This window comes from Prinia subflava, chromosome 4 (assembly GCF_021018805.1).
Source record: "Prinia subflava isolate CZ2003 ecotype Zambia chromosome 4, Cam_Psub_1.2, whole genome shotgun sequence".
NCBI classification, from domain to species: Eukaryota; Metazoa; Chordata; class Aves; order Passeriformes; family Cisticolidae; genus Prinia; species Prinia subflava.
This window is the reverse complement of record NC_086250.1, coordinates 51,771,875-51,795,098: the sequence shown is the minus strand read 5'-3', so window position 1 is coordinate 51,795,098 and position 23,224 is coordinate 51,771,875. Positions and strand designations below refer to the sequence as shown.

The window sequence follows — 23,224 nt, the reverse complement described above, 5'->3', positions numbered from 1 at the left end:
CACAGCAGATTTTGTTTATACCGTTTGTACATGTTATGAACATTGTAACATTTGTTTTCATTACGTTTAATCTCTTTTAAATCTCAGTTGTTGAGAGGTTTGTCTTTCCTTTCCTATTACTTTCTCCCCTTACTTTTTGTCTTCACAGAAGCCAGGAATGGATCTAGCAGACACCTACATTATGTTTGTTCGGCAAAACCAGGATATCCTTCGAGAAAAGGTCAATGAGGAAATGTACATAGAGAAGTTATTCGATGTAAGTAACTAGCCTTGCAAAGTTTGCTGGTACCACTGCTACATCAGAAGGGATAAGCTGAACTTTGATGGTGTTCAGCAAGCTGTTTAGATATTCTTTTCTGTTGATAATTTTTCTTTTGCTCATTATTTACAAGCTGCAGCTGTCAAGGGTGGTCTTCCTTTAAATATTTTCTGCATGAAACTTTTAAGTGCTAGAAGACAAATAAAATTGGTGGAATATTATTATTTGAAACAGTAATTTTTTCTACTGTGAGTAGTCCAATTATATTTCATCTTTTGATTTGTAATTTATTAATGGAGAGAATTGGATTGGTGGGGTTTGTGGGTTCCATTGCAGACCAAGTTTCCCTAAATTCAAAACTTCTACACATCAGTGCCTGCTTGTATACAGAAAGAGTACACAGATGCCAGGTACATTTGTGGGTTTGACTGGTGCTTCTGTGGAATGACTTTTAGAATTTTGTTTTATGAATTTCCAGTCTAAGACTTCTAATTTCTTAAAGCTGACATTTATAAACATTTATTGAATTTTCAAACTCATTTTCAAAGTTTCATCCTGACTTCCGCAAGTTCAGAGTAATCCTCATCCTCAAGGTGCACACAGTAATTTTCCTCAGCTTTGATAATAACTTCTGCAGCCTTCTTCCATTCATTCTATTTTGCCCTGATTCCTCATCTTTTTGTTAGAAATGATCACATTTCAGTTCATTCAAGTTCTGACTACTAATTTATGTCTAGTATGTCCTTTTCTTAATTGCCTCAAGGAGAAGCTGTAGACAGCTGAAACAGTATCTTCTGTAAAAATTTAAAGCACTACACATGTAAAATATATGTAAAATAAAAGCTATTTAACTATAAGCTTGGACGAGTTAACGTGACAATTATCTCAGTCACAATTATATAGGAATTTGAACAGGAAAAGAAGTCACCTCTAGCACTGTGAAATGAAATTTATTACAAAACTAATTCTGGAACGCAATATAGATTTTGAAATGTATTTATTTGTGTCATCTCCTAAGTATTTTAGAAAGCTTTGCTGGCAGTTTCATTTAATTATGCAAGTTACAGCAAATGTTTTCATAACAGCAATTCACAGCCTTTACTGTGACACTACAGTTGTGGCAGTCACAGAAGGTCCCATAACATAGACTCTCAGCCATGGTATGTCATGTCAGTGTTTGTTGTTTGTTAGACTGGGTGGTCTAAATAAGACTTAACTCTCAGATTTTATTTTTCTAGACACTCCCAGGTGTCTTCACAAAGAAAAAAAAAAGTATCATCTGTTTTAATAAGCTAAGTGCTAATATGTGTGAAAAGAATGATTTTATAAAAGCTTTGATGCCCTGCAGGGGTAGAAAAATTATCATCCATCCAGCTGGCACCTTCACAAAGTACTAAAATCGTATTAGCAACTTCTGCTTCAGTTTGCTTTTGCAATGAATATGCAAGCATATGTTTCATTTTCAAGTTTCTATTTTTTTGTTCTTCTTTGGGGTTATTTTTGCTTATGTTGTCATTTCCCAAATGTTAATCAAATTATCTACCTAAGGCCAAGTCTGACTGTCACTGGAGAGACCACGTTGACTTTTTTGATGGTGGTGGGATGGGACTGGGTTCCAGGCTGTGTCAGTGTGGGGCCCTGAGAACTGTCAAGGGATCCTCCACACCAGTGAGGCACCAGCACAGCCCCTGGCATGATTTTGGCTTAGCACTAACACAAGGACAGGGCTTCAGTAGGGCTGGATTAACATGAGTTAAGCACCTCTTCTGAATTTCATTTCAGCAATTAGGCTTTCCAGCACAAAAAAAATCTCCTATATGGACACAAGTTCTGATACAGCACTTGCCTTTTTGAGTTTGCAAACCCATTTCTGTCCCCTTTTACTCAGTAGTATACGCTGTATGCTGCTGTGACCAATGTTTGTATCTGTAAGAAAACAAAAAATATATGCATGACATGGATTTTTTGTATCAGATATCTGTGTCTTTATTTTTCTTTCTACATGGTGGTATCACATTTCTATGTAACATCACACTGGGAGATATAATTGGTTGGACAGATGCAGCATTAAAAAAGCATTAACAAATACAGAAGCTCATAGCATGCAGAAATGTAAAACAAAGTCATCTCACTCTGTTAATTCACCTTTCCTGACATTAATCCAGATTTAGAACATTATGACTGAGCAAGTTTTTGCAAATTATTTTTGAAGGGTTTTTAAAAATTGTTTCTTTAGGAACACCTAGGTACTCTTTTTATAAATTAAAATCTGTGAAGTTACATTTCAATAGAAAGAATAAAATATATTCCCATTTTTATGTAAATGTACCTGAAGCCATTGGGCTGGCTAGAGTTGTAGATCACAGTTGCTTTCCTCTTAAAACACATTGTATTAGTATCAGCTTAGTAACCATCAGCCAAGTGAAAGAGGAAAACTACACTTTCCTATGCTTTAGCCAGGGGAATACCTCATCCAGAGTAACTGACCAAAAAAACTGACTGTTATGTGTGCTAGAGGTCTTAGTTATAAATATAGAGAAGATCAGGCCTGACTGAGACACTATTTTAACCCCAGAAAAATGTTTAATTGCAAACTATTCATGTCCAGATATCACTGACTTGATCCAGGGCTGCTATATGCTAACAGCTATTACAGTGACCAAGTGAATAGCATGTCTATCACAAAAATTTTGTACATAACAAAGATCATTTAAATTTAAGAATAATATTGATACAAGTACAAATGCCTGCCAGTGAGTCACAAGATATTAAGGCTAGGAGAAGTTGAGAAGTTTCAAAAAGGAGAAGACAAAAAAAAATGTGTGGTGTTTTACGGCAGTGTTTGGTGAACCTATAAAAGCAGTGCCCTGCTATACAAAATACAGAAATAAGGAGAATGGAACTTAAACTTGTGATATGAACCCTTAATTATGAAAGAGGTTCAAATCTCCAGTGACTTTGAAAAAAGACTGGGCTTGTAGTTTTTTCTGCACCGTTTTTAAACCATTTAAATCTTTTGCTTCAGTACATCTGCTGATCATGCAGCAGAACCAAGGTGGAATTTATTTTTCCTTCATTTCCACTGAAAAATTCATCTTCTGGAAGCATTTCATTATTACCTCCTCCAGAAGGGCTATAGACAGCAGGGACAGTAATATGTCCAGGTGCTCCTGGTAGCATTAGTGTCTCCCAGGTCAGTGTGCTGCCTTCCTGTTCTCAAACTAGTCACCAGGTTAGAAGTCACAAAGATTTTTCACTTGGTCAGTTTATCAAAGACATGGGAATTTTTGCCCTCCTTTGCAGTATGGGACACGGTCTTCTTCCTAAAATCAGCTGGGAATTTTGCCTGTCAAATTCCTTCTGTCACAGGAATTCAGGACATTTATCTCCCCTCTCATGCAGTAATAGCTTATAGTTGAGGGCAGGAGGGGAATGGAGAGTAGTGTTTATTTGTTTTTAACATCACATTTCTTGAAGAGCACTTGAAATGTTTGTAATCTATTGCATATTATTAAGATCTGCAATAGCTCTGGGTTAATATTTTAGAAACAGTATGTTACTTTGGGGTTTTTTTTTTTGTAAATAATTTTAAAAATACTTGTTTTCAGAAAAGAGTAAATCAAGTCAGTGAATGGAAAAATTAAATATTTAGGGTATAATTACAAAAACTTAGAATAAATAGAGAATAGTACTAATTATTATTAACACCTCTCTTATTTATAAAGATAATCCATTTAATGGATAATATAAAAGCATCTGTGTAGCCTATCAAAAAACAGCGCTGTGTATCTGATCAAAAAATTATCTGATTTTAAAAATACCCAACTATGACATTCCCATGAGATCTGGTTCTACCTTCTCAAAATCAATAGGTCTTTTACCATTAACTTTAATAAATGCAGTGCTGTGTCCATAAATATGCCAGGTTATTCCCATTGGTTAGACTTATATTCTTGTTTCTACTAGAATTTTTAAGATGGGACTAATAAATCTTGAACTCTTGAGCATTTTAATATACATCAGACTTGTAAAGTAAAAACTATTTCCTTTAAATGAAGTTGGATTTTGTTGACCTCTTGGAAAAGCATGTTTTTTAACTTTCCGTACAGCTCTGTTAAAGCATCGATGAAATACTTACTGTCTGTAATAATGTCTTAAGTGCCACCTGGGTAGATTCTCACTTTCTTGTACCTGTGAATTGCATGTGAAGTGTGGATATTCAAAAAAAATCATTCTGGACATTTTTGCTTCAGATTCCTTCTTGGTGTATTTGCCATTGATGGTGCTATCAAACAGGTTATATTTGTGTCTGTTGTGGAAAACTTACGGTGTAAACAGATGTATGATTACAGTTTTATTAAGACTATAAATAGTGCAATGAAATCTTCATGCAATAAGTGATTGCTGCTCTGAGAAATAAAGAATGGTCTCAGAGAACAGCTTTAATGCATCAGTATTCAGCCATTGATACAACTGAAAGGGTTCCCAATTTTTTCAGGCTATAATTTCTGGGAAACCTCTTCCCAAGTGTGCCATGAACACATGAAATAGTCCGAGTGCACATCCTGGAAAAGTGGGCACTGGCCAAGGGGTGCCATTAGTTATCTACAAGATAACTAAGTTATCTACAAGATGGTCCCTGTGAGCAGATGCTGGCTTTGGCCCTGATTGCCCCTCTCCTCTGGGTGCTCAGCTGGGCTGGTGTGATGCAGTATTCCTGCTCAGCTGGGGTGCTGTGATGCAGTATTCCTGCTCAGTTGGGGTGATGCAGTATTCCTGCTCAGCTGGTGTGATGCAGTATTCCTGCTCAGCTGGTGTGATGCAGTTTTCCTGCTCAGCTGGGCTGGTGTGATGCAGTATTCCTGCTCAGCTGGTGTGATGCAGTTTTCCTGCTCAGCTGGGCTGGTGTGATGCAGTATTCCTGCTCAGCTGGTGTGATGCAGTATTCCTGCTCAGCTGGTGTGATGCAGTTTTCCTGCTCAGCTGGGCTGGTGTGATGCAGTATTCCTGCTCAGCTGGTGTGATGCAGTATTCCTGCTCAGCTGGGGTGCTGTGATGCAGTATTCCTGCTCAGCTGAGCTGGTGTGATGCAGTATTCCTGCTTAGCTGGTGTGATGCAGTATTCCTGCTCAGCTGGTGTGATGCAGTATTCCTGCTCAGCTGGGGTGCTGTGATGCAGTATTCCTGCTCAGCTGGTGTGATGCAGTTTTCCTGCTCAGCTGGGGTGCTGTGATGCAGTATTCCTGCTCAGCTGGTGTGATGCAGTATTCCTGCTCAGTTGGGGTGCTGTGATGCAGTATTCCTGCTCAGCTGAGCTGGTGTGATGCAGTATTCCTGCTTAGCTGGGGTGCTGTGATGCAGTATTCCTGCTCAGCTGGGGTGCTGTGATGCAGTATTCCTGCTCAGCTGGGGTGCTGTGATGCAGTATTCCTGCTTAGCTGGGGTGCTGTGATGCAGTATTCCTGCTCAGTTGGGGTGCTGTGATGCAGTATTCCTGCTCAGCTGGGCTGGTGTGATGCAGTATTCCAGCTGACTTTGCAGGGACTGCCCATGGGGGAGGATTTCCTGGAGGCTGTGGCCTCGTGCATGGCAGCAACTCAACAAGCTGTGTAGGAGTTGTATATGGCAGGGAACTCTACAACTGTCTGGAGTTCTTCAGTCAGAAAGACTGAATGTCTTTATGAGCAGTTTAAAAGCTTAGGCACTTCAGATGTACATAGCTGGGTTTGGCTTTTGTATTTCAAACGTTCAGATGTAATGTGATATTCTTTTTCTGTTGGAAAACTGCTTGTATTTTTTCTGGAATGTTTACTAAATGCTAGTGGTGTTCCCATATTCCAACCATTATTTTCATTTTCCATTAGTAGGAGGGTTGGACAATTCAAGTTCAATGATGTACTTGAGATTATTTGAGGTCTTTATTATTCTTCAGAGGTTATTATGATATGTACTCTGCTCAATAGCTAAATGGAGATATGGAGTACTCATCTGACTAATTTCTGTTTGCCATTCATTCTGTTTGCCAAATGCTTTATTCAATTGCCCAATTTCTATCGGTTTTCTGACCTATTATTAAAAAAAAGTGTTCAAAAATGTGCAAATCATGGTGTTACACAGCTAAAAGAACACTTAATTAAAATTGAGTTTTCAGTAGTACCAGCTCCTTGTGCTGCTTATGTCTACCTCAAAAGCACTATTTTTATAGTATTTAGTACTCAATAACATTTTTCTAGAAAATTTTAATTGTGATTTTTTTGCTTATCCTCAAATTACTTCCTGTCACGCTAATTTTAATAAGTAATCTTCACTTTTGTTGTTATGCAATTATTTGCAATTGTGTGATTTGACAAAAGTCTACTTGGTTAAAGGCCACATTTGAATCAAAAGCTGTGTTTGTGTTAACCTCTGAGAAACATGAGAGGACCGTGCCTAATTACTTAAAAAAATACTCAACAAAAATGGATTGTAGCTTGTTGATCTTCTTATTTCTTTGATAACTCAGAGTAATCTTCAAGAAATATGTGGGCTTCTTTCTCAGATTCTTGAAATTTGATCACAGTGCAAAATTGTCCTTTGGCACAAACCCAGAAATACACATCTTTGCATGATGCACCTGGACATATGTGGCAGGTCTGGTAGAATCAGCTAATTAACAACACAGGCTTAAACAGGCACCTCATCTGGCAGTGTAGTTAGTTGCCTGATGGTGCTCAGCAGGATTTGGTAGTGCTTTTTATTTTTCTATCCTAATGGTCTGCTGCCCACCTAATTTTGCCTTATTGTCAGCCACTACTTACCGCAGCTTGAGGCCCTCCCAGGAGGCTAAATTATTATCAAAGGATTAGGGAGATGTAGCCTTGCAGCTCTGACATTTCTGATTACTTGTCTATGCCAGAACAGTAATTAGCTGTGACTAATTAAGAAAAATGTTCCTGCCATAGAAAACCATTTAAAAGAACTGAGAAGTAGAAAAGCAATTGAAAAGCTGAGCAGTGCTCAGATTTGCCGATGCTCTTTAGATTTTCACCAGTCTTAACTCATCTTTAATTATGTCTCTTATTTTATAGGGGAAATAGAAAGCTTGTGATATGAAAACCACTCTTTAGTTGTCTCATGATCTAACAGAATTTTTTGTAATTTTGAAACAGTTGTTTCTGTTTTGGTAAAAGAATTTTAAAGAAAGCTGCAGTCTTTTCTTTAAAGAAAGTGTCACTGAAAAAGTGAATTATATGGACATGCTCACATTTAGGCAACTCTTCTGCAAGAAGGAAGCAACATCTTGCAAACTTACTGTTCAAAGTCTTTTTAAAGTTCACTAAATTATTCCTGATGTTTCCAAATAGAATTGCCTCATTTTTCAAGGTAGCAATCTCTGTAAAAGAAAAAAAGTTTATTTAAAAGCTGTAAAAATGTAACCTCTATCTGATTTCACATAGTGTAGAAGTTTTCTTTGATTTTTTTTTCTAGATGATGCTGAGAAAAGGAGTGCTCACTCTTGGAGGGTGCTGATTATGCTGCTATGACTGCAGCAAAGCTCAGTACTGTTGAAATCAGTACGACCAAAACACACTTAAAGTAAAGCATGTGCTTCAGAGTTTGCTGCTTCAGGATCAGAATACTCAGCATTTGTAAGCTGTTTTATACTGTAGCTGACTGGGTTTTCTCTAGAGAAGCACAATGGCATAACACAGTAACAGTATTTTATATGGTTTTGATATTACATGCTTTCACGTCTTCATTCTTTATGCAATTTTTAATTCTTGAATTTTCATTTTGTTCTGTACCACACAACCCCCAAAAATATAAAAAATTATTTTCTCAAGACATTAAATATGCCGTAGTCCAGTCTGCATTACATATGCATGGAATGGATATCTGACACCTTTTTCACACCAATTCAATCATATTACTTAAATTTTTCCAGCAGAGGAGTACGAAACTATGAAATAGATATTCTGATATCTTGCTAAAAGTGCTCTCTGGGTATAAAAGGGAAATAGAAGCTTATTTTTAGGGCACTAAAACTCATAGCCTGATACTCAGAATTCCTTATGCTGCCCTACCTCCTAAATTCCCTGACTTGTGTGAGAAGCTCACTTTTTTGGAAAGAAAAAATATCAATGTATAAATCGCTCTTAAAAAGCTATTTTAAATGGGTGTTACGGGTCACAAGAGGGAAAATGGGGAGGAAAAAAATCCCAAACTTAATATTTTAAAGCCCATCTGATTTTTTTTTCCCCTGAAGGAATTTTTTCAATCAAATAGAACTACAAGGTGGTTTTATTTGTTTGTCTGGGGAGGGTCTGTAATACTGGGAGCTTCCAGTACAGTTTCCTCATATGCATTTCTGGTGTATACTGTTCATTCATTTATTAACTTAGTTAAATGGATCTATCCATCACTCACAATATCCATTTACTAAAAACAATAACAATTCTATCTAATAAAAGAGAGTTCCTTCCAACAACAAGGAACAATTTAGTCCTTTAACCTTTTTATCCTGTTAGGCATAAATAGCAACATCTCATTCCAGGCACTGCACTTTTTCTTCTTATCTAGATGGTTTGAAATGTGTCTAGCAACTTAATAGAACCAATTGAGCGTGAACAACTATAAAAATATAAAATAGCACTGAAACTTTAGATGAGTCTGTCAGTAAGTGTTAGCTGTGGCTGCAGCTTTCGCATTCTGCACAGTCATGAGAAATCAATAAGGATTGTACCATTTGTATTGTCTTACCTAATGTTTGTTCACCATGAAGTGCCAGGCACAAGCACCATCTAGGGAATATTGATTTCTTGATGTACTGTAATTCACACACGTGTAAACAGCAGGAGAACCTTGTGGCTCTCAAACCTTACTAGCAGGTTTGATGTTTATACTTGTATTTCATTTGTGTCAAACTTCGTTGAAAAGGGAAAATAAAACAAAACTCTGCATAAATTGCATAAATTACTCTTACAAATAGACAGATAACCACATTGTTGATCACATTACAAGAAAAATAGTGCCAGAAACCATAAGAATAATCTAGGTTTACTATAACGAGTCAGGCATAACAGAAAGATGTTGCTATGTTGCAGATCAAAATAGATAAGGATGCTGCAGAGTGCTCTGACACAGATTTGTCAGTGGAAACAGCTTCTTCACCTGTTTAACCACGGGAAATGGAAGCTTTAGTACTGATTTAAATGTGCAGAAGTGTTGAACTAAATATGTTGAACTATATGAACTATATGTTGAACGATGATTTTCTGTAAATAATTTTCAGGTGTTTCAAGGTATACTTTGTTAATTTACATTGCATTTAATTTCTTTTTCTTTATACTGCACTTAAAGGACCAGGAAAAAAAGTAAAAATAATGCAGAGAAAAATCAAATGCAGAAAATGCAGAATGCAGAAAAAACTAAAAAAAAAAACTAAAAAAAACTAAAAAAAAAAAAAAAAAAAAAAACAAACAAACAAACCACCCAACACAGCTGTAAGATTTACATAGCTTGAAAGAGTGTTCACAGGCAATAGGGTCTGGGATGGAAAGGAGCAAACCAGGCACCTGCCCAGTCCAAGGACATTTTGTCCAAAGAGAAAGGGGAGGAGAGAAGCAAGAGGGAGGCTGGACCTCTGCTGCACATCAGGGCAGCTCAGTGTAGTGCCCAATGATGTGTAAGAGAGGAGTAGCTCCAGCAGTGTGCATCTCCCTGTCAGCTTCACAGCCAGCTCCGTCACATGGCACTGCCATAACATAAAGAGTAAATGGGCAAGTAAAGATTCATGAGGTGGAAATAGATGAACTTCCTGTAAATATTCACTCAGAAGAACTCAGGATGGTTTAAATACTGTAATAAAAATATGTACTTGACCTGACTCCACAGGAAGCAGGGAGTCTAAGTAGAACATTCTAGGATGAAAACTACTACAGAGAGTGTAAAAGCTACAGCACAGGTGCTGACCCAATTTCAGCCTATCCCACTTTTGATACTGAGATAAAGAATATTCTTACTTTAAGGGAGGAATGCAGCTAGGAGGTCTCCTTTGGTCTCTTTGATAACATTTCACTCCAGGGAGTGAGAACTTCCCAGGGAGTTCTGGATGAGTGGGCTAAAGCAGAGATGGATGTCTTGATTGCATACCTTACAGGCAGACCTTTAACCTTACTGAGGGCCACAAAGATGGTACAAGGGCTGGAGCACTTCTCCTTTGAAGACAGACTGGGAGAACTGGGATTGTTCAGCCTGGAGAAGAAGAGGCTCCAGGGAGACCTTAGAGCTGTCTTCCAGTACCATAAGGGGGCTTATAAAAAGGAGGGAGAGGGGCTTTTTTGGGGGTAGGTAGTGACACAAGAGGGGACAGTGGTTTTCAAACTGAAAGAGTGTAGGTTTGTTTAGAAAGAAAGTATTTACTCAGAGAGTAGTGAGGCACTGGAACAAGTTGCCCAGAGAGGTTGGAGATGCCCCATCCCTAAAAGTGTTGAAGGTCAGGTTGGATGGGACCTTGAGCAACCTGGTCTGGTGGCTGGCATCCCTGCCCATGGCTGGAGGATTGCCACTGAATGATCTTTAATGTCCCTTCCAACTCAAACTATTTTATAATTCTGTAATGCTAGGCATTCACTTAGGAAGACTGCTTAGCATTTCTACAGCTAAGTACATTTGTAGGGCTTTTAAAACTAGAGCCTGATAGCAAGAGGCAAGTGTTATAATGAGTAACAACTTGGTCATTTTGCTTTATGTTAATTTGTTTATTTTGAGGATCCAAGCTGGCTTTCATTTCAGGGTCACTCAAGTGATGTTCCCCGTTCTGTGCCTTGGAGGATGTTTGTGGATATACCCAAATTGCAACACAACACAGTGTAGCAAGACTGACAGTGTTTGCTCCACAGAGTTTTAGCACCAGAATAACCTATGGAAGTTTTGTTCACAGATGCTGTGTGTATCCAGAGTGGAGCAGAGAAACTGTTTACACTGTTAGTCTCTCACAGTCATGAGCATCATGTTAGTACCTACTGTTTAAAATCAGAACAGTAACATTACATATGTCCAGATATGGAAGGAAGTTGCGTGTGTCTAATTTTGCAAACTTCCAGTTTCCCAGCTTATTTGCCATATGTGAAGAAGCCAGGAAAAAGAAATGAAGGTCACAAATATTATAAAGTAGCATAAATATTGTAAATTGCTGTTTAACAACCAATATGAAATACAGGGGAAGATGAGTACTGTATATTTTGCTTTAAAAGTGTATATTTATTTGTAAATTGGCAGCAGTTCCATAGCAACTAGCCATCTTCTAATTAGAAGCCAAAAATATGAAAAAATTACTTTCCTTCTAAAAGATAAGATTTTTGTAGGTTAAATGTTCTTTGGTTTTTCAGAACTATATCCTTTTTGATCAATTTCGAATTTGCTTAACATGCAAATGGAATTTCAAAGATGCTTAACATGCTTTTAAATGAGCCATGGTTTTTCTTTTCTTCTCATTATTGATTTCTGAAAATTAATTTTGTTTCCTTGTATCATCAAAATATCCCATCCAACAATTGCTCACTTGTTTGTCATCATAAGTCTTTCAGAACAAGGGCTTTCCATCAGGGTTTGGCTTCCTTTTTCTGTTGAGCTCCTTTCCCTTTGCCCCTGATTGCTTTGGGAGTGGCAGTGGGAATCTTTCATTCAAATAGGCAGAAAAGAGACTGGCTAGAGACTAAAGTGTGTGTTCTGAAGAAAAACAAAATGCTTTCTGAGCTTTCTGGGAGGTTGGAGTAATGGCACACACAAAAAAAAAAAAAAACCACACCAACCCAGAAAGGCAAAAGAAAGCCAAAGGAAGCATTCCATTGGAAGAAAGAAAAAATTTCTTCCTTGACCAAGTAGAGTGCAAGAAGTAAGCTCTTAAATGTACTATAATCAGATTTTAAAAAAAACACAGGAGGCTGGAGGGTGGGGGAGGGTAGGAAAAAATTAAAATAGGGTGGGGGGTACCCAGACAGAGTTTGTAATTTCAAGTTACTAAACTTAGAAAATCTTACATCAGAAGTATGAGTGTAGAAGCAGACGGTGGTGTCTGATTCCCTTCTCACCTCTCCTTTCCTGATAGATATACCTCTAATTTAGGTTGTCAACATTTTTGCACATTCCTAAGACAAAGTTCAAAACATGACTTAGAGTTTCAGCCCAGAGGAGGAAGCAGAACATGGAAGCTGGATGGAGCCTGAGATGTTTCCAGGAAGATGCCTGGATAAATGGTGCCAAGCATTAGGAGTTAAGACACTGGTGATGTGAAAGAGGAATGTATCAGAGGCTCTATGCAGAGGAGGAGCTCATGAGGGAACACAGGAGCCTTACAGCAGAAATAAGTGACACAGCAATGGGAGCACTTCTGGACAAGTCCTTGAATGAAAATGTAGGAAGGCACTGTACCAGAATGAGGAATAGAGTTTTTGCATTTGATATAATATTGATTTAGTCATTGGCATTTTCCAGATCAAAGTCCTTTAAATAGATCTGATTTTTTTTTTGTACAGGGAAAAAGCTTCATTTAATAGTCCTTCCTGCTAATACCATGGTTCCAACAAGGCAAACTCCATGGATTTTCCACTCATGCTTAGTTTGATTTTAATTTCTTTCAGTGTATCTTAAATAGAAGTTCCTAAAAGCAAAAAAAAAAAAAAGAGGCAAAAGAAATAAATTTGGTGGTATCATGATGACCCCCATGACTTGCGGGGTGCTTTTAGTTACCAAGTCTTCCCAGCTTTCAGAAGAGTGTATGAACTCATCATTGCTGAGGTAAAAATCCTCATTTAAGTGGATAATATCTATACCTAACTTCAAAATACAGCTATACCTTCTAAACCTCTGACTATGTTTAAAAACACTATGAATTTGTGTCCCTCATTATCTTTAACATTCAACAAAGGCAATCAGTATGACTATTCGTATTTTGCAAAAAGGGAAATAAATTACGAAACTTAAATCAGGACCCTTTTTCAGCTTTTGCTGTTTGCATTTTTAAGAAACAACTTATTTATTTTTTCACTATTTAACTTTTTTTTAAAAATGTCCTAAAAGCTCCATGGTCTGCTTGTAGTGCTCTCTATCATAACCTTGAAGCAATATAACAGCATTGCCCTTTAATAAAAGCTAGGCATTTTAACCCTTAAATTTTAACAGGCTCATGTTTTGTCTTCTATTAGCTCGCTATTATTTTCTCATTTTGCCTTATGCTGCATTTGGTGTACAGTGTCTTCAGTGAGAAGTATTCTTTTTGTTACTATTTCTGGTAGGGCAAGTAGAGCTGGAGGAAGTAGAAACATCCTGTTGCTGTCTGAGCGACTAAATTCCTGATCAATAGTGTGATAAAGGCTTCTGCAGGAACATAAAATGCAGTTCCTAGAAAAGCTGTTCCCTGCCATACTCAGGGAGAAGGCATTATGACAGTGCCCATTTATCAAGAGCAGGCAAGGTATAGAAACTCAACGGGGTCTTATGTCTCAGGCGTTAGGGATACCAGCCCTAGAAGGACTAAACCATTGTGTATTGCTATGTATTGAGCCTCCTTCCAGGTGGCTAACAGCTGCACCTTTTTATAAATCTTCAAAAATAAATTTGAAGTGCTTGCTTTCAGCCGATAAGTGTTATATTTAATTGAACCATTCTGCGAATGTTATGGCTCAGGCACCCAGAAAGATGGTGAATATTTATTATATTTGTTTTGTATTTCCACCGGTCAGTAGAATAATGAAATTCCTTAACTACTTCTCTTTAACTTGCCTGAAGAAAGCACGGTGTGTTGCTAAATCGCTTTTCACTAGCCCTGCCGAGAAACAACTTTAATCCTTGTTAGAAAATTGCAGAGTCTGGGCCTGACAAAGAGCTCATGCCTGGCGCATTGTGAGCGCTGGGAGCGGGGCGAGGGGAGCCCTTTACAGCTGCGTGCCTCCAGCCCGTCTGAGCTGCACTATTTAGGCCAGGAGGTTTGTCAATTCCTCCTGACAATGGAAAGAGTTTTTCAGTGCCTGTAGCTGCGCCGAGCCCCGTTGGGGATCAATGCTGGCCATTCAAGCTGCACCCTCTTTCATTGCTTTGGTTTGTTAATTTAAGACTAAAGGTCTGCTGAGGGGGTTTAGGGTGTTTAAGAAAGCTGATGAACTGTTTAAGAAATCTGATGAACTGAGAGCGTTTATAGCCCTGGTGTGGCAACTATTGGCACTGAGGGAGCTGTGTCCTTGTTGACCCTCTTGTTATTAAAAATGCACAAGTGCTGCGCTTCTCAATATTTCAACACTCTTTCATTGTCAATACCACCTTCTGAGCCCTTCAGCTTGTTGCTTGCTCTAAAGATCTTCTTAGATTGGGTTTGAAAACTTCACCTTAAACACTAGATTAGACTGATGTTCTGTTTTCCGTGCTCCTGTTGATTTGTTGAACCTTCCCAGGGCTGGAAAGCAAGTAGCAGCTTGATGGGGAGACGGGCTGCTAATATGATTTACCAGTGTACAGTCATGCACAATAAGTGTGAATGAATACAAGGGTCTCACAGAGTCAACCCTAGCCTTTCCTTTTCTCTTATTTTTTACTTTGAAAGAGGTATCTCAGGAAAATGAAGTGAGTAATGCATGCCCTTACAGGAGCTGGATGGGCTGTGAATAAGGAGACAGGAGGAAATAGCGAGGCAAACATTTTTGTTAAAGTGGTTGGCTGCTGTTATTTGCTATTATATTTGGAAAAAATATATCATAAGCACTTACTGCTTTGCTCTACTCTTGTACAGACAACAGCAAAGAATGTGGCAGTAGTACTCTGTAATGAACATCTGCAAGAGATGCATTGTCCTTTCACTGCTGTTGTTACTAATGGGGAAGTTACTTCTTCTTAAAACTGGTTAAAAGCAATTGTTGTTGTTGTTGCTGTTGTTTCAACTGGGTAATCTCAGGACAATTATCCAATCACTGAAGTTTTGGGGTTTGCAGTAGATTCCCATCAGTCACAGTAGAGCCATCCCTGCCTCTCTAACATGCTCACGGTTGTCAAAATATGTGGCCTTAGATTCTCTGAGAGGAACTTGCAGTGCTGTGCTTTTTAACAGACTCAAAAAGAAGTTATAGGGAAATCACTATTTTCTTGTTATGTAGTCCAACAGATTTAAATTTATGCAGCTTCAGCTATACTAAGTCCTCAAAATTAATGGATATAAGACCAATCATTAACAAGAATCCTACCCACAAGTACCTCTGTGACCATTCTATAAATATACTGGATGTGATTTTTATTAAAATATGGTGAGAATTAAAAATACTTTTTTTTTTCTAATAAAACAACATTTTTTCAGGACAGGGTATTTTGACAGAAGAGCTAGTACTGTAGTATCATTTCACAATCACCAAATTAAACGTTTGTACTGAAAGTTTAATGCAACAAAGCTAGTCAGGAAAGCATATTATATTGCTTTCATTCATAAAGTTGAGTAGAAAAATAATTTCCTCCAATGTCTTAGCTTTGTTTTCAGTGCCCGTAAGAATATCACAGGTATGTCAAATCGAAGTTTTACTGCACCCATCTTCAATGAGCTTCCTGGCTGGGCTTTAAAACATGTTGCCAGAATACTGGAACAATCTATTGTCAGTAATCAGTCACTGTTCAGTATTGCTGCATAGGAAAACCAGCCTCAGAATTTTCAATCCTGTCTGTAGATTGTCTGAGCAAATTTGAGCCCGTTCTGCTTTCTACTTGATACAAACGAAATACATAACAGATGCATTACTGGAGGAATATCAGTTTTCAAAAAGCTCCCCTACTAAAATAGTTGTTTTTTACCAGGATTATGTTTATAATTAAAACCAGTAGGGTCTGAGTGATAATATAATTGTTTGGCTTATTTTATTACATTTGGGTAAAATGTTTGATGTAGGAATTTTTGTTTATTTAGATCAACAGAGTTCCCCAATTAATAAGTACAATTGTATTTTATTTTCTAGACATCTGTATACCTACAACACCTGTCATATAGTTTACCACTTAGTAACAAATCTGTCACATTAAAAATATTTTGCAGGTACTCACAAAGGAAATTAATACCAGCATGAATGTTAAGGATGAAATAATGTAAATAGGATAAGAATGTCATTCAGTGATTTAAAAACAGTATTTTGTGGATATCTAATCAGTCCTGTATTTTAGTGACTAAATCAAACTACTTTTATGAAATATGTAGCTGTCTGCCTTTTTTGTGGTGGGTTTTTTCACTTCTGTAAAATACTAAATTAATAGGAGAAACTAAAAAGCAAAAGTAATTTATTTCCATTGATTTATAATTAAAATACAATTTAACACATTCAAAAAACTTAACAGAAGAATTATTATATGAATATCTAATTTCAAAGTTATCTTAAAACTGATAGTTATAATGTGATGAGACTGTTCCATTCCCTGTAAGGAAAAGGTATTTGTAGTTATTTACTGTATGTCTTTCAAGCTTTTTACAGAGAGCTTACATTTTGATGGAAGAGTTCTAGTTCTTTATTTTGTTACATCCAGTAGCAAGTAATTTATCTTTATATTTTCAGTATTTATTTTATTTTATTTTTTCATGTGGAGGTGGATAATGAGACATGTTAGATACTTCCTTTGAATTACTTTCACAAAATATACCTTGCCTAACATGCTGAATTTTAAAATATGCACATGATTTCCTCTCTTCGCATATCTCTGTATTTTGCAAAGACATGGGAAATTATATTTGAAAAGAATTTAAGCCTCTTTCCTCTGGGAAAAGAGACTAGAAACAGAGCTATGACACAAACTCTTTTAATCTCTCACTGTTAAAATATAAGAAAATCCTTTTTACAGTTTGACTAAATGACATCTGGTTGTGATTTTACAGGAGGGAGGAAAAAATGCTACAACTATATTTAGTAAAATCTCTTCTAATCCCATTAATGTGAAAGAACTATTACAGTAGCTATTTGGAACTGAGCATTTTTTTACAGTAACACAGTCACTAACAGCAGAGGGCTTATGCTTGACCCATCCATTTGTGAAGTGTTGATTGAAAAGATACTCATGCCTAAGACATAAAAAGGAAATAAGGTAGGCTGTAATTATAATTAGTAATGAATGTAAATCAAAACCTTAATATGGTTATTTTGGAAAGGGTGGAGTAGTGTTTTGATCATATTTAAAAACAGCTTCCAGGGATTTTTGATATTTTTTTACTTAATGATAAAGTGATTAAAGAAAAAAAGAAAAAGAAAAAGACAAATTCCTTATTCTCTTATTCTCTGGTACTGTTTTCCTGTTTGGATTGAAAAATCTAGTTACTGTAAATAGTCTCTCAAGATACCCTACCTGTTTCCATCCTTGCTGTTTTAGCTGTCAATTCTCTCCTGTAATTGTACCTTTAATATCCATTCGCACTGACAGATAACAAAGTGCATAACGCTATTTTGCTTGAACATGTTGTAACTGAAAGATAAAATGGCAGGTGCTAATTCATGTAAAGAATGGTTTAGGTCAAGTTATTTGATTTCCTACTGACCCATGCAGTTCTCATAACAGGAAATTATATCGTTGTTGACTTTAAGTGCTGATCTGTGATCATTTCAAAGTGTTTCATTACCTCTCATTACCAAATCTGTTAAATGAATACTGCAGGGTTATTTGGTGGTGTTTGTTGTTGGTTTTTTTATCCTTCTTTTCAGCAATGGTACAGCAACTCCATGAAAGTCATATGCATGTGGTTGGCTGACAGATTAGACGTTCAGCTTCACATCTACCAGCTGAAGACTCTCATCAAGATAGTGAAGGTAAATAAAATATGTTTGCATTAGACTGCATAGTAAAGAGAGAAAAGTAATAACATGTATGATCAACCCAAAAGTTAGAAAATGTGGAATAAAGTTGTAAAGTTACATAGTTTTAGGTTGGGAATTTTTTTTCCCCACACTTGTAGCAAATTCCAGAAGTAAAATAACTTATTAAAACCCTTAATGCTAATTATATGTGTACTGGTATTTGTCATAAATTCTGGACTTGGGGACAATTAAGATAGTTCCAAGGAATTTTGCAGCTAGCTGTACAGCATCCCATATGATTATTCTTACTAAATTATTATTTGTCTTGTTACCATTTTTTTTGTTTTACCTGAATAATTTCAATAGTGTTCCTTCTCCATTTTCCCCTTCTCCTAAAAAAAGGAACTATTTTTTTTTAATGCACATGTAATTACTGGGCTTAATTGAGAACAGTATTCAGTGTATTAGATAACATTTTCTAACCATTCATACTCAGGGATAAGTATTAATAGAAACACCAATCCCACCACTTCAGTCCTCAGTCGTTTACATTGGCCAAATGTCAAATGCTTCCTAGCAGAGTGTAACTTGCCTTGCAATTGGCTATTATGGGTTAACCTACCATAAAAAAGTTTCCTTCTAACTCCCTTTCAGATCTTAGTTGATACCTTTAGGCAAGAGACAGAAAACAATTTCAGATTTTTTTTTCCTTTTAACTCTGTCTTGTTTCACTTGGGATGTTCTTGTTATCTGTGCAAATGAGTAAGAAACACCTGTTTTCAGTGGTGACTTTGGTTTCTTAAAAATATTTTCTCGTGAAGTTCATGCAAGACTATGAAGTCAGAAGCATTTTAACTCGTGGTCACTGGAATTGCAACTGCAGCTTTAAGGATTCAAACAGAAAAAAAAAAAAAGAACAGAGAGAGACCCAAGAAACCAGTCATAATAATGATGGCATCATGGCTCACTGAAACACCCAAGCTTAGCTTTGCTGTTTTTGACCTTAACTAATTTCTCTGGGAGCAGGATTTGGCTCTTCATTATGTGCCCAAATGGCAAAAGCAGTTTGCTTGTTGAAATGAATGGCTCTTGTGAAAGGTTTAAAGCTATTCTCAAGTGAATCACAGATTCATAAAATGGTTTGGGTTGGAAGGGACCTTAAATACTGTCTGGTTCCAACCCCTCTGTCATGGGCAGGGACACCTCTCACTAGACCAGGCTGCTCAGAGCTCCACCCAGCCTGGCCTTAAAGACTTCCAGAATGGGGCATCCCCAACTTATCTGGGCAATCTGTTCCAGTGCCTCACCCACCCTCACAGTAAAACTTTCACAAATATCTAATCTAAACCTATTCTCAGTTTGAATCCATTCCCTCTTGTTCTGGCACTCCATGCCCTCGTAAAAAGTCCCTTGCCAAGGTAGCTATCATCCTCTGAGGAAGAAGATAGACACTGGAGGATCTGAAACCTGTGCCCCATGAGATCTGAGAATGGGCAGGCTAAATTGTACAAGAGGAATATCAGCAGGGAGAGAAAAGGAAACTCTTACAAAACTGAATTTCAGGGGGATGAGCAGCACTGCCAACCTGCCTTCCCTCTGCCACCTGGCACACCGGTTAGCCTTGTTCAAAAGCAGGAGACTCCCACTGGAGGTTGGAACACTGCTTCTGGCAGTGGCCTTTCTGTGCCCAAATCCTTGGTTTGCTCTGCATGTAAATTCCAGCTGTGTTATCCCATGGCACCTTCTGTGGATATTAAAGATTGAAGAAGATGATGTCAGATTATCTATCTGGAAAACAGAAAAATTTGTGGACCTTGGCTTTGGTGTGTGAAGATAGAACTAGTAAAACAGGAACTCAGCAGACAGGAGGCTGCTGGGAAATACAAAACAATGGCTCAAGAGGAGTATCATAAAAAACCTTTTCTTCTGCAGCCCAGCTGCAGAGAGACATGGGGAGGGACAGTTCCTCCAAACTAGAGCGAGTGAAGGTACTTTTGTGTCTGCTTTAAGAAAAAAACCAACAAACAACCCAAAAAACCCAAACAACAACAACAACAAAAAGTAGGAAGTCATTTTTGAAGGACACGGGATGAGAAAGAGAAATATAATTCTTTTGGATTTGGATGCAGCAAGAGTAGTGCCATTATTATGAAGGCCTAGAAGAAGAAACATTGTTCCCTTTATTCTCTTTAAAGGCTTATGATGGCATAAAGGTTTCATTAGATGTCTGAGACGTGCAGAGGGATGTGACTAAAGAAGGGTCAAGGATAAAGAAAGTTAGGACGAAATGAAAAATTAAGCTTGGAAGTGAACATTATTATCCTGCAAAACTATGTCAAGAGAAGAGCAATGTCTGAACCCCAGAGTGCTGGTCTGAGAATGGGAAGAATACAATGTAAAAGTGAAGGAAATTGCTGTAGGACCCGTTAACAGCATCAAAGCAAATTGAATGCACAGTGTTATGAAAAGGGAATGCAATGGTGACACTTGAAAAAGACCAGGCAGGGTACTCACAGGAGTGTGTGAGCAAAACATAAGCTGCATCCATTGACTCTGACGTTGACCTGTGAAAGTCAAATAAATCTCAGTTGCAGTGATTCAAACAAGGTTTAAATAATCATCATAGTGGCTGAAAAAAAATCCCCCAACTGAATGTTACCCATTTCAAGAGTGGTCTTTTGCAGTTCTCTGAACTATTGAGTGAAACAAGATCAAATCTTTTCTTTCTCTAAGGGCTGTACATGGTCTCCTCCTCAGGAGAGGAATGGGCCTGATAGCCCTTAATTATCTTCCATTTTCTTTTCCCCATATTCTCTTCCAAAACTTTGAGAATTTGTAGTGATAGCATATGCAAACTAAGAACCTGCCTAGATCAACTTGTCCTTTTTAAGCCTTTATGAGTAACATCAGAAAAGATTATTTCAAATGTGTTACAATTTAAAATAAAGTACATAGGTGATTTTTCCATGTGCTTACTTGAACATAGCACTGATGAATAAAACAATTCCAGTCGGAATTCTTACACAATGGAAAAACAAAGAAGAAAGTCATACCTGTTTATTCATAGGAAGGGTAAATACCAGGGAAACACTATCTTCTGAAATGAAAAAAAGAGAAGATGCAAATCAAAATGTAGAGTTAGAATGTAAATTAACTAGGTAGTCACCTGAGAAATTCTGACACTATATAGTGTAGATCATAATCTGTATTCATTCTTAGAGTATATATTATAATGTAATATATTATTATTCTATCTTATCTGGCATAGAAATGTAAAGAGAAATATAAATAAAATTACACTATGGGGAAAAGGTCAGGCATTTACATTTTCTGTGAAATGACAGACCAGAACTACCAGTAGCCAAATTCACATTTCAATAGATATTTAGAAAAATTCTCAGCTGGTGTCTTATTGAATAAATGAAACAAATGGAAGTTACTGAGAAATCAGTGGTCAGAGTATGATGTAGCACAAAATACAATCTCTTAGAGGAAAGACCATCAAATTAGAATCTCTAGAATTTGTAGAAATCTCATGCAGCCCAAAATCTTTATCAGGGTGATAGGTCCCTAACCTGCAGGAGCAATCAACCTGTGCCACTGGCACACTAGAAATGGCCAGTGTGTAGTGAGAGGGCACTCAGACTTGCTGGGGTCCAATCCGGGATGTTTTACTTTTGCCACAGAAAACGTACCGGGACTTCAGGCTGCAGGGCGTGCTGGAGGGGACGCTGAACAGCAAGACCTACGACACCGTGCACAGCCGCCTGACCGTGGAGGAGGCCACGGCCTCGGTCACGGACGCCGCAGGACTTCAGGGCATTACCATGAAAGACAGCGATGAGGAGGAAGGATAATGTCATTTCATAAAGCTCAGAGCTGGGGGGTGACGGTCTGAGGGCAGGGTTTATCTTTGCCTTGGGGTTTTTTGGTAACTTGTCCTTGTAATTGCATTTATAGTTTTGCCTTATGATATTGGTGCAGAAATGTAATTTGCTCCATTAAAAAAGAAAGTAAGATTATCAGAGGAAAAGTGCCAAGGACTTTTTGAGAATAATGGTTGTAGCATATTTTTATGTATAGCTTTGCTTAGGGCTGCAAGAACATTGGCATGGAGTTTGAGTTCCACTTGTGATTACAATTCTTTCCCTTTTGTTTGCTACCATTCATTCTTGTATCTCCATCTGATATTGATGTCCTGTGCAGAAACAAGATGTGTGTCTCACTTAAAACACAACTATACAGGAAATCATCCTTGGAATGAGTCAATGCCCTAGGTAAAAAAAAAAAAATAGTGTATTTTCAGGATTATAATTTCTTTATCTTTTTTGTGCTTAATTTTACATTATGTGATGTGCATTAAAAATTTTAATCTTGGTTCTTTGTATATTGAGGCTGGTATATAAGCAGAAGAACTTCAAGGACAGTCAAACACAAACTGCTTAGGAGTGTCTTGTCTATTCATTTTGCAAGTTTAAAGATATCATCCTGTTGGATGTCAGTAAGCTTGCCATCTATGTTTGTATTTCTGTGAAAATTTTCAGGCAATAAGAACACAGTTTGTCGTGGCCATTTATGTATCTACCCAAGTTTGTATAGAATTCTACAATTAAAAGATGTTTTCAGTATTTCAAACAATTTGAACCATTGTATGATTTCTCATGAGAACAAGGTTTTTGAATTATTTCATTTACATAGTTATTTATAGCAAGTATGTTTCTTTTATACAGCAGATATATATGGCAAATAAGTACCCAAGGATACAATGCCTTGATAAAGGAAAAAAGCATACAAAACTCCCTCAGTAGCAGATGAACAGACAGATGAACAGACAGATGAACAGACAGCCTGCTTTTTGATGCCCTCAGGATGAACTAGAAAGAATTCAAGTTTTCATCAGTCAAAACTCGCACAGCTAACAAGAAATACAGCAGCCTTTTGTGTGTGTGTGAGAGAGAGAGAGCATGACTAATTCCTGAGTTTATGTACACAAAATCAGAAAGAACACAGATGATGCCCAAAGAAGTAATAACAGGTTGCTGAGGTCCTTGTTGAACCATAGCATTATACCTAAGGGGCTTTACTGAGGAATTGTTGTGGGTTTACAAGGCTGATATGAAGTTTCTGTGCAAGAACAGTCTGTAGGACTTCAGGGGTCTATTGCAAGCATGCAGGGCTGCAGGAA

General features: G+C 37.4%; 1 protein-coding gene across 2 annotated transcripts in view; it reads left to right on the top strand.

The window, feature by feature from the left end:
• CADPS2 (calcium dependent secretion activator 2) overlaps nt 1-22,677 on the top strand; it is a 288,930-nt gene extending 266,253 nt beyond the window's left edge. For both annotated transcript variants that reach the window (XM_063396763.1, XM_063396762.1), the window contains 3 exons: nt 149-256; nt 17,947-18,051; nt 21,726-22,677. In XM_063396763.1, the coding sequence (XP_063252833.1) occupies nt 149-256; nt 17,947-18,051; nt 21,726-21,896 (384 nt within the window). In that variant the 3' untranslated portion in view covers nt 21,897-22,677. The remainder of the gene's footprint in view (nt 1-148; nt 257-17,946; nt 18,052-21,725) is intronic.
• The last annotated feature ends 547 nt before the right edge of the window (nt 22,678-23,224 follow it).